The sequence below is a fragment of the Capsicum annuum genome, chromosome 5, assembly GCF_002878395.1.
Source record: "Capsicum annuum cultivar UCD-10X-F1 chromosome 5, UCD10Xv1.1, whole genome shotgun sequence".
NCBI classification, from domain to species: domain Eukaryota; kingdom Viridiplantae; phylum Streptophyta; class Magnoliopsida; order Solanales; family Solanaceae; genus Capsicum; species Capsicum annuum.
The window spans coordinates 20,619,853-20,632,247 of record NC_061115.1 but is presented as its reverse complement, the minus strand read 5'-3'; the positions used below and the strand labels follow the sequence as shown (position 1 = coordinate 20,632,247).

General features: G+C 28.8%; 1 protein-coding gene across 3 annotated transcripts; it reads left to right on the top strand.

Annotated features, from left to right (window-relative positions):
• Positions 1-790: 790 nt before the first annotated feature.
• On the top strand, positions 791-11,647 carry LOC107870379 (putative UPF0481 protein At3g02645). Of its 3 annotated transcripts, none has more exons than XM_016716887.2 (4): positions 791-934; positions 4,262-4,339; positions 4,794-4,894; positions 9,882-11,647. In XM_016716887.2, the coding sequence occupies exons 2-4, from the start codon at positions 4,282-4,284 to the stop codon at positions 11,439-11,441; spliced, it is 1,719 nt and encodes a 572-aa protein (XP_016572373.2). In that variant the 5' UTR covers positions 791-934; positions 4,262-4,281; the 3' UTR covers positions 11,442-11,647. The 3 variants fall into 3 exon arrangements, with proteins under 3 accessions (XP_016572373.2, XP_016572374.2, XP_016572375.2); XM_016716888.2 differs by having other exon boundaries at positions 805-934; positions 4,237-4,339; XM_016716889.2 differs by lacking the exon at positions 791-934 and adding an exon at positions 3,034-3,181.
• The last annotated feature ends 748 nt before the right edge of the window (positions 11,648-12,395 follow it).

Here is a 12,395-nt window from a genome sequence, read left to right as displayed (position 1 = left end):
AACTATAAAACTATTCAAAGATTTTTTTTCAAAATTCTACAAATATGCATAGCATCGTGTTATAACTTCTACTTATAATTCGTACATGAGGTTTTAACTAAAAAAAAATAAAAATTAACCAAACTGTATCGATTTCGAAACGATGGGTCAGATTCAAAAAATTTTAATTTTCACTATATAAAATAAAATAATTAAAAATTAATGTAATATAAATTTTATAGAATAACTTATGAACCATAAAATTTACACCTACACATCAAATACTTTCTCTAATTCAAAATAAATAAATTTTTATCTCAGTACACACTTATAAAGAGAAAAAAAATTAATACATAAATTATACTTTACTTTTTATTTTTACCTTTTTAGATGTTATTTACTCATCAAATTTTAGCCACATTAAAATAAAGTCAATTAAATCTCTTGAAACTCATAACCTAAAAGTAAAAGTATAAGTGAAGAGAAAAATTGAAAGAAATTTTCAACATGTCTCTTGAAAAATGAATAATTCACTTATTTTGGACATCAAAAAATACTCTCTTCGGATTTACTTGTTATTATTTTTCTAATTCGATTTTCATTTTCCCTTGTCATTTTTGACAAATCAAGAAACGAAAAAAAATCATATTTTACTCTTAGCATTAATTACTTATTCTTTAAATTATTTTTCAATAAATATTACTAAACATCAATTAATAAGGATAATATTGTAAATTTACTATATTAATCATTACTTTTTTAATAGGTGTATTATATCAAAAAATGATAAATAAAAATGAACGGAAAAAATAACTCCAAATTCAGTTATTTTGAATTAGAAGGAGTACTATGTTCAGTGCTTGTATTTCTTCTCTTCTATTATATAGTAGTGAAAAGTCATCAAAGAGAAGCAAGAGTTGAACAGGCACAATAGAAGAAACACCCAATCAAAGAGGTAAATTTATAGTCATCTTTAATTTTTTTATTGTCTTTCAGAGTTTGATGTTTATTTTAGAGTTTAATTTAATTCTAATTCCCGAAAAAAGATGTCACTTTAAAAGCTGAGCTTAGAAGCCTTTAATAACGAGGAAGAAGTAGTTGCCACTTAACTACAGCTATTGTTGGTTACTCATCATTGATTAGTTGTTTTTTTACAAATTTTTATACAATATTCACTTTGTAGAAATGATTTGTGCTGTTAGTTTCTCCAGAGGAAAATATTAAAATTATCAGGATATGAAATTATCCCTTTATCACATTCATATGATAGTAGATTTCTTAAAGAGTATTTTTTTTTTTTTTTTTTTGCAAAAAAATGCCTAATACTCCCTCAAACTGGCATTAATTTGGGATGATATAAAAAGGATAGACAGAATACATACGTTAAACTTTTAAATTTGTTCGATTTTACTTACTTATAAAGGGCAATAAGCAGACACCTCTTCGATGTACCTCCTTGTGTTGTCTGTTTCAGCTGCTTCAATCGTTATTTTATTATATCACTCCTAATTAATCATTATAGATTATCCAAGTATATAATAATTAATAATATTTAATAAAAATAATAAATTGAATATAAAATGATAAATTAATTTGACGTTTTATTTCTACTTGATATCTTATATGAGACCTATTTAATTTTTTCACAAGCATTTTTTATATTAATTTCATTATATCACCGTTATAAGTCATTTAAGACTGTCTGCTTGTTGTTTCAATCGTGATTTTATCATATCACCGGTAATTAATTTTGAAAAAAAAAAGATAAAATTAAAATAAAATAATAAATTAACTCTTGATATTTTGTACTACCTTCGTCAGCAGCTTTAATCATAATTTTACTTTATCACCTCTAATTAATTATTATAAGTTATTTAACTATTAACAAATTAATAATAGTTAATCAAAAGATAAAATAAACATAAAATGATAAATAAACTCTCGATGTTTAAATTAATTAGATGTCTTATATGAGACCCATTCAAAAAAAATCCACATGTATTTTTTTATAATAATTTTGTTTTATCACTTTTAATTAGTTGTTATAAGTTATTTAAGACATGTCTGCTTCATTGTTTCAATCCTAATTTTATTATATCACCCTAATTAATTTTTATGGTCATCTAAGGATTAAAAAATTTATAATATTTCATAAAAAAGATAAAATACACACAAAATGATATGTCAACAGAAAATATTTGTTTGACAATCAAAATTATATTAGTACCACAGAAATTATGATGAAACAGAGGAAAACATAACTTATTGAAAAATTATGCTAAAAGCATTATAAATCACATATTTAACAACTTAAAAATATAAAATATATAAAATATTCGATTGACTTTCGAACTTATATCAGTATCACTTAAATTGGAATAGAAGAAAAAGTATTATAAATCACAATAATTAAAAATTTAAATTATTTTAACAATTGATTATCTAAATTATATTTGTGTCATATAAATTAAGATAAAAAATAATATATATTGGGCCCGTGCTCAGCACCGGCCTTCGATGTCTAGTTTTTAATATAAATGTTTATACTAAGGTTTTTACCTATTGAATACTTGAATTATCTTTAAAATGTGCCTACTGAACATATTTTTTATGATGTTTAAATGCGTTATTTTCACGCATTTGACTTGAAGTTGGTGGTCAAAAGTGATTTTGTCGAGTTTTTTTTTTTAAGATATTTTTTTGTTCTCTACTTTAAAAGGAAGATTCAAAATTTAAAATTTATGAAGCAATACAACATTCAATGCTACCAAGAAGAATATACATAAATATTATGAGATGAGTGATAGAGCTTATAACAACATCATATTTAGCCAAGGAATAGAGCTTATTGATCAAATTAGTTTATTTTTCTACTGGTTTTGACAAGATATGTAAGGTTCTTTTCATAAAGGCTTAAATTATCGATAAACTCTTAAAACTTATCTCGAAATTTCGCTTGGACTGCTCAACTTACCTTTGTACCTATTGGATACCTTTATTATCTTACATTTGAACCATTTAAACACTTTCTGCTTATGTGACACAATGTGTGTGGTGCACGTCTAAGAGGAACGTGAGAAGGGCATTTTGGGGAGAATTTTTTTCCTTATTCCTTGCCTATATGATTAGACATTTTGTGGAGAAAAAAAAATCTTTCTTCTTCCTTGCTTCTATGCCATTAGATTCCTTCACCATACCACTAGTAAGCCACCGTTGCCGTTGTACACCTTCTTCTTTCCTCCTCTATCATTATCATTATCGTTACTTTTGTTTGCTCCTTTGCCTTTTCTTGCATAGTTTATATAGGCGAGAGAATCAAGAGGATACAAATTAATCCTATCAAATTCTATAATATCAGTTTGAATAAACATATGGATTTACATTTTAGTTTGAGCAGCGATATTTGCTCAACCTGGAGAGGTTTAATATTCGTAGGTGTGAGGGGTTGGCCTTGGATGGTTTCAAGCGAGGTAGGGGTAAACCGAAGAAATACTAGACAGAAGTAATTAGACGTGACATGAAACAGTTATGGCTCACTGAGGACGTGACCTCGATAGGAAGATTTGGAGGAAGAATATTAGGATAGAGGGTTAAGGGGTGTGGTCAAGTCATAGTCTGTAATTAGGCGAGTTTGGTGTAGCTTGGTTGGTAATGCTAGGGTTGGGGGAGGGGGGTGTCCTTTATTGGTTAATGTACTTTATTTTTGTGGTTGTTGTATCTCTGTTATTTTTATCATATGTATGCTTGTGACGTTTGTCTACGGTCCTTTGTCTTGAGCCGAGAGTCTATAAAAAACAACCTCTCTACTTCTTTGGAGGTAGTGGTATGAACTGCGTATCTTTTATCCTTCCTAGACCCCATTATGTGGGAATATATTGGGTTTTTTATTGTTGTTGTTTGAGTTACGATATTTGCTCGCAGGTAAATGAACAATTTAGGTAAATGAACAATTTAAGTAACGATATTTGTTCGGAGGTGACCGAAAATGAAGACGAACATATTTAAGTGACGAAAATATTCTTCTTTCTTCTTGCAAATTTAATTAATTCATTCAGAAATTCTTTTACTTTTACAAAAATTAAAAAGAAATAAAATATTAAAAAAGAACTACTTTTTGAAAAAAAAAAAGTGCAGAAATTAAGAGAGGGTAAAAAACACGATGACCCATTTTGCTTCTATAGTTGGAATATTGAGAACCCTGAATTGCTGGATCATCCCACCTTACGTTTAACCTGTTCTCCTTTTGGTTATCTGAAGCTTGCTATCTTTGTTGTGTATAAAGAAGAAAAAAGGAAAACGGAGATGGTAGTGACCAGCTTGGTGAAGCTCCAATGGGTTTTGTGTTTAAAGAAGAAAAAAGGTGAGTTACAGATGTTTTTTTTTTTAATTTAAAAAATAATTTTCTTTTTTTTTAATTATGTAGTACATTTTAAATTAATTTTTTGACTCACATGACACATGTTAACAATTTATTCGTTAAATTGCCACGTCAGTGCGAGTATATTGCACACGTTTTGTACTTTTAATTGATTGTCAAAAAAATATTCAGATGATCCAAATTCACAAGGATGAAAGTATTCAATAAGTACAAAGGTTCGTTGACGGTTCAAGTGAAATCTCAAAACAAGTTTTATGGGATGGACTAAAGCCTTTCATAAAGTAAAAGAAGAGTTGATGCTATACTCATAATTTTTCCATTTTATTGCTTTGACTTTTCTTTTCAAATCAAATTCCGCAATGAATTGCATTGGATTAATAATAATAATACTAATTATAGTATGTACTGATATTAAAGGGAATTTGTATTTTTGTAGGAAATAGAGTTGAAGAAAAAGGGATGGCACGGTCACACTCCATTGGCATTACTTCAACAGATGACCAAATTCCACTGCTTCCTCAAACTAAAAAAAAAAAGGTTTTTCTCTCTACTATACACACAAAACAGTTTCCTCTGTAATTTATTTTTTTATTTCATCAGCCCACTTTTCTTTTGGCAATTAAATATAAAGATCATAATACCTAAACTAAACAAAGCCATATATATGATTAAAATTATGAAGAATTAATTGAAATCATCTATATAATTTTTTTTGTACCCTATTAATTTTCATACTAAGGCATAAAGCCATAAATTTTAAGAGATTGCGAGATATTATCGATTACTAGCCATAATTTTAAGAGCAGGACAGGACTAAACCATTTCAAGTTAGTACCATAGAATCTTAACTTATGCATCGATCATCACAAAGGGAAAAGTCATCGTTTTCACCTCAAATTATACACGAAAAGTGTAGGTCACACCTAAACTATCATAATGTCCTATTACATACCTAAACTATAAAAAAGTGAAACTATTTTTACTCCAAAACATAAGAACCAGTCACATGATGGAGAGTGATTTACACTCGCGTCACATCATTGTCATGCCATTACCACATAAGATATTATGTCAATTTTTTTTTAAAAAAGTCCACGTCACCCATTGCTTCTTCTTCACCAAAATCACCATTAACACCATCGTCACCAAACTCAAATCTTCACCACAATAATTTTAAGAATCCACCATAAATTTCATTATCAGAAGCACAATACAACAATTAGTATCACAAAAATCACAAACAACCACCATAAAATTCAACATCCATCACTAAAATTGCCATCGAAATCACAATATCACAATAAAAATCACCATTGTTTCTTTGAATCACTTCATTGACTCACTTCTCTCCCAGTCTCCTCCATTTCTCAATTTCTTCCCCAGTTGTCACCACCGTCGTCCACCACCATCGCCGCCGCCATAACCACCGTCGCACGATGAAGTAACTGTTCATTTTTTTTCTTTGCTAACAAAAATGGGTTGTTCTGTTAGCAGTAACAACAACAAACTACTACCTCCAACTGTATTTGATTCTTCACAATAAAGTGAAGAAAAAACAGTTAAAGAATGGTGATATTGACAAAGTGGATGTTGAATTTTATTGCGGTTGTTTGTTTTTTGTGATACTAATGGTTGTATTGTGATTTCGATAATAAAATTTATGGTGAATTCTTAAAATTATTGTGGTGAAGATTTGAGTTTGATGATGATGATGTCAATGGTAGAGTTTTAATGGTGATTTTTATGAAGAAGAAGCAATTGAATAAGGCGAGACCCACATATTTAAATTAATAAATAAGAAAATTTAATTTTATTAATATTTTTTCTGTTGAAAAAATAAAATAAAAATTTATTAACATTTTTTCAATTGAAAAAATAATTAATCTAATTGTATATATTAAGAAGAATATTAGGAGTACTTAATATGATATAATGACAAATGAAATAGTGACGGTTGTATTATGATTCCGATAATAAAATTTATGGTAGACTCTTAAAATTATTGTGGTAAAGATTTGAGTTTGATGATGATGGTGTCAATGGTGGTGTTTTAATAGTGATTTTGGTGAAAAAGAAGCAATTGAAGAAGACGGGACCTACATATTAAAATGAATAAATAAGAAAATTTAATTTTATTAATATTTTTTCAGCTGAAAAAATTTAAAAAACCTTAATTTTATTAATATTTTTTCAATTTAAAAAATAATTAATCTAATTGTATATATTAAGAAGAATATTAGGAGTATTTAATGATAAAATGACAAATGAAATAGTGACACGTGTATGAAAGCTGCCATTTTAATTTTTTTTTCCTTTCTCTCACGCACCTTAGGAAGGTGAATACACCTTCTCTGCCTCGTTACCTTCTAAGGAGGTAATATTTTCATTTTTTATATAGTTTAGGTGTGTAATAGGTCACTAGGATAGTTTAGACGTGACCTAGACTTTTCGTGTATAGTTTAAGGTGAAAACGATGATTTTTTCCATCATCACAATATTCATTTTTATGAATATAAAAAATATTGAACTTTAACAATCCCAAGAGTAACTTCAACATAAGATAATATTTGTCTTATAATTAACTATTTTATAAAGGGCAAAATAAATAGATATACACTCAAATTTGAGCCAATGTAATCATCAGTTTGATACTTAAATTTACAAAGTGATCTTCACATTTTACCTTAGCACAAATGTCTCGTGTTTGTGTATATATATAGAGATGTACTGGCATAATGTGTGGATATATATCATTCCAGCTTTAGGAATATTGAAATTTGCATTTTTAACCTTATAATCTTCCATATTTCATTCATATCACTCCTCTCTCTCTCCTTAATTTTTAGTCCTCTCCTCCCCCCCCCCCTCTCTCTATATGTATATGAACTGGCATAATGTGTGAATATATGTCATTCCAGCCCATTTCAGCTTTAGGAATATTGAAAATTTGCATTTTTAACCTTATAATTTATCATATTTCATTCATACTGCTCCTCTCTCTCTCTCTTTCTCCGTCTTCTCAATTTTTAGTCCTTCCTCTCTTTTTCTCTTTATACTAGTTTAGGTGCATGTGCCTCGCACGTGTAACTTTAAATTATTTAAAATTATATGATTTTATCTATTACGAAGGTTTATAATGAAGTGTAAAAAGTTCAAAACATATATTTTATTGTAAGCACATATATATTTTACCATCAGAAATTTCAAATGGTTAATGAATTTAATATATTACAGATGTTGATGTAAATTTGTAGACTTTTTAAATTTTCTTAAAATCAAATTTAGTTGATTTATAATTTTTAAACTAATAAAAAAAATATTAGTTGTCATTAATTTTGATGACTTCTAATAAGGAAAGGTTTACCATAAATATGTTTAATTAGTTTTCAACTATTAAATATTAGAAAAAAATATTAAAAAGACGATTTTGTCTAAAGCAAAGACTTTTAATGAAGGGCAAAAAGTTCAAACAGTATTTCTAAGGCCCTTCACACTGGTAATATATATATATATATATACCCCACTCTATTGAGTTCAAACGTTACAGTAAATAAGATATTTGTTTAAATAATAAAGATGAATACAATAATTAAATTCAACATCTTTTGGAGAATTTATTTAATTAAACGTAACCTTTACCAACTTTTTTTCAAAGTCGATCTACATTCATCTACCACCTGTAAACTGCAACAAAACAATATGATGATAGAGACATCAAAACAATATTATTAAATCTAACTTTTACACAATTTTTTTCAAGGTTGTCTGACACTCATCTATCACCTGTAAACTATAACCAAATAATACAATAATAGAGATATCAAAATAATACAAACAAACTTTACCTTTACACAAAAAAATTTCTCAAAACAGAGATAGAAAAATAATGCAATTAAACCTAACTTCTACCTAAAAAAATTTCTCAAAACCGACCGACATTCATCTACCAGCTGAAAATTCATTTACAACCTGTAAACTACAACAAAAAAAAATAATAATAATAGTCACAAAGCTTCAGTTTTGATGAAAATAATTCTTGTCTGAGTGAAAATTTTGACACTAAAAAATAATTTAAATAAAAACAAAGAAGATATATATATACACACACATTGAATAATTCTATTATGTTGACAAAAGTAGTGAAGAAGTTGAGGGTTAGAAAATTAAGGATCTATCAATCTAGATATGCAACCGAATCAAGTTAGATGAGCATCAGTCATATTTTCACAAAAAGTAAACTAGTTTTTTCTCTAGTTTAGCGTGTGTCTCAATATTTATAGAAGTATTTTCTTATTAGAGTCCTATTTTAGGAGGATTTTTCTATCCTATTTTTGAAGTATTTTTCTAATTGATTAGTACAAATAAAAATATTAATTGATTCTCCTTCTATATATTTTAGGAGTATTTTTTTAATTGATTAGTAAAAAAAAAAAATTAATTGATTCTCTTTCCTTATATTTTAAAAATCTAATGAATATACTAAAAATAATTAAATAATAAATTAAAGAAAATAGTCTTGACCCATTTCTTGAAATCTTGAACTTAGAGAAAACCCACTTTTAATCTTGAACACTTCTCTCTCTTCTCAATTTTTAGTTCTTCCTCCCTTTCTCTATATATAAATGAACTGATTTAACGTGTGGATATATGTCATTCCAGTCCATTTCAGCTTTATGAATATTGTAAATTTACATTTTTAACCTTAGAATCTATCATATTTCATTCATACTACTCATCTCTCTCTCTCTCTTCACAACTTTTGGTCTTTTCTCCCCCCATATGAACTGGCATAATGTGTGGATATATGTCATTCCAACCTATTTCAGCTTTGAGAATATAATATGTGGATATATGTCATTCTAGCCCATTTTAGCTTGGAGAACATAATGTGTGTATATATGTATGTATATACACATATATATATATATGTATGGACATATATATGTATACACACATGTATGTATATGTACACACATATATATATATATATATATGAACTGGCATAATATATGGATATACGTCATTCCAGCCGATTTCAACTTTAAAAATATTAAAAATTTGTATTTTTATATATGTCATTCCAGCTTTAAAAATATCAAAAATTTGCATTTTTAACCTTATAATCTATCATATTTCATTCATACCGCTTCTCTCTCTCTTCTCAATTTTTAGTGCATGAGGCTTGTCTTGTTCTTACCTCACTATCCACATGAAAAATGTTTCTCAATATAAGAATAATAAAGTTCCTTTTTCTCCTATCAATATAGGAGAATCTTACTTCCTTAAAGTGAAAACACACTCTTTCCTCTATTTGTTCCCTCTATTTTTCCATTCACATTTCCTCTAGAACCCAACACAATGTAAAGAAAAATGAGTATTAAAAGAACATGTAATTACTTGCTTGTTGGCTATCGTTTTCAACTAGTTTCATTTATACCGTTCTTTTTCCAATTTCACCCCTAATAATATAACTTGAAACCCCGTGTATTGCAAAAAGTCGTTAACTCTTTTATACTAATTACAGATAGAAAAAGGGAGAATGGTGGATCATTTGATCGACATGAAAGAAACAAGTGATCAAGATCCATCAGGGTCGCAAACAAATGAATCTGCAAATCAAATTTGTGATAAAATGTTTCTGCATTTAGACAATTTATCTATAAAATCACCTACCATATTCAAAGTTAATGTGGGGCTACGTGAATCAAATCCAGATGCTTATACACCAAAGATGGTCTCTATTGGTCCTTACCATAAGAAAGATTCTCAACTTTGGCAAATGGAAAAGTACAAGGTATTTTACCTACGAAGGTTTCTTCAACGGAAAAAGGAGCTTGGTGTGGAAAGTTGCATCAGTGAATTAATGGAATTGAAAGAGGAAGCACTAAAGTGTTATGATGATATAGAAAACTATGGTCATGACATGAATAAGATTTTGTCTACTGGGTCTGATAATATAGGAGTGCTCAATTATTACATTAGTCGTATTGCTGATCGATGCATTGCTGATCGATTCTTGCAAATGTTGTTGCTTGATGGTTGTTTTGTGGTTGAGTTTGTTCGAGAGCTACATGAAGAGTATCCCCAAGAAGATAAAATTATCAATACTAATGTTGGTTGCATACGTGATCAAGTGACTCGAGACTTGATGTTACTAGAAAATCAACTTCCCTTCTTTGTCCTCAACAAGCTTCATGATATGACAAAGAAAGATAATGAATTACCATTCGCAATAATGGCGAAGAGTTGCTTTCATATTACCTTGGCAAAAAGGATTCCTCCGGCACTTCTAGAGATATATAATAAAGCTAATGAAGGAAATATCAAACATTTACTTCATTTAATACACATGTCATGGCATATTGTGTATCCTAACACAGATCCTGGAAAGAAAAGCTTATGCTGCAATCCTTTGCAAAGATTTAGGTCCAAACAAAAGGGAAAAGATAAGGATTACAAGGTCATGCCAAATGCAACAGAGCTTTCTGGAGCTGGAGTTAGCTTCACAAATTTCGGAAATAATATTAATAAGTCAGATAATATTAATAAGTCAGATAACGAAGAAGGTATTTCGGGTACAAGTTTAGTAGAGGATATTTTGGATACATGTTATTTTGATATAATGTTCGAGAATGGACTGATGAAAATCCCTTGCCTTCATCTCTTTGATAGTACCGAGTCCAAACTGAGAAATCTTATTGCTTTTGAACAACAATCTGATATAGATCATAAATATTTCAGTGATTTTGCCGCTCTCATGGATCAGCTTATCGACTCGGAAAAAGATGTGAGTTTGCTTCGACAGAATGGAATCATAGTGAACGAGATAGGAGAGGACAAACAAGTGACTGAAATCTTCAACAAAATTGGTAAAGGGGTCTGCCCTTCAGACGGCTTTTATGACAAAGAAGAATACAGAAAAATAATTCAACATTGTGAAAAACCATGGAACAAAATGAAGGCAAATTTGATCCACAACTATTTTAGTAGTCCTTGGGTAGGAGCTTCAACTGTGGCAGCTATTATACTCCTCATACTCACAACTATCCAAACTATTCTAGCTTTCACAGGTAGCGTTACGTAGGTAGTAATTGTTTTTATTATCATGAAATATTGTCTGAATATCTCAATTGTAGTGTTTCTTCACAACTCCATGCATGTAATTTGTATGTGTGTTGATGAGCTAAGGAGTTTTTCATTAATTCTATTTCCCCCTTCTGTTTGTATTGGGTTTGTAGTTGAATGCTTATTAGTTTATTTCAAGTATTTATTGACCTTGAGGTTTATTAATTGTGTTAATTTTTTAAATGGTTTATTTTATTATTAAGGAATTATAACTGAATTAAAAAATGTGCTAATAACTTTTTGTGATTTTCGACTTAAATCCTTTGATTCCTATATTTATTCATAGCATTACTAGTTTAATAATGCACGTCATGATCACAAAAAAAAAGGGGTACAATTTGTGTAAATGCTAATGCAGGAATTTATGTCACAACTGATCCATTATTCATGTAACTTATGTGCTTCGTGGACTTAATAATATTGCATTTAAGTAGTATTTATGGATTATAGATTTGACAATGCATGATATGTGCTCCATCTTCAACATTGTGAAAAGCCATGTAGTCGAATGACAGGTAAGTTTGAGGCATAACTATTTTCAGAGTCCTTGGGCAGTAGCTTCAACTGCCATCATACTTGTTATACTCACAGTTATACTAACCATTCTAGATTTGACAATGCAATTGAATACTAAAGAGTGTGAAAAACAGCTAGTTCTGTCATTATAAATTGACAGTTATTTTAAGATCGACTTGTGTTGTCTCTCTGAATCGTACGTGTATATTAAAGAACTCAACTAATCGTTGAATGGAAAAATAATCCTTGGTATTGTTAATTTCTTCTTTTTGGTGTGTGTCAATCTAATAGTTGAAAAACAAATTTGGCATAATATAATTTCTTGTAATTGTGAGATCTTCGTTATTATAACTACAAATTTTAACAGATTACTAAAAAAGACATGTTTATACTCCCT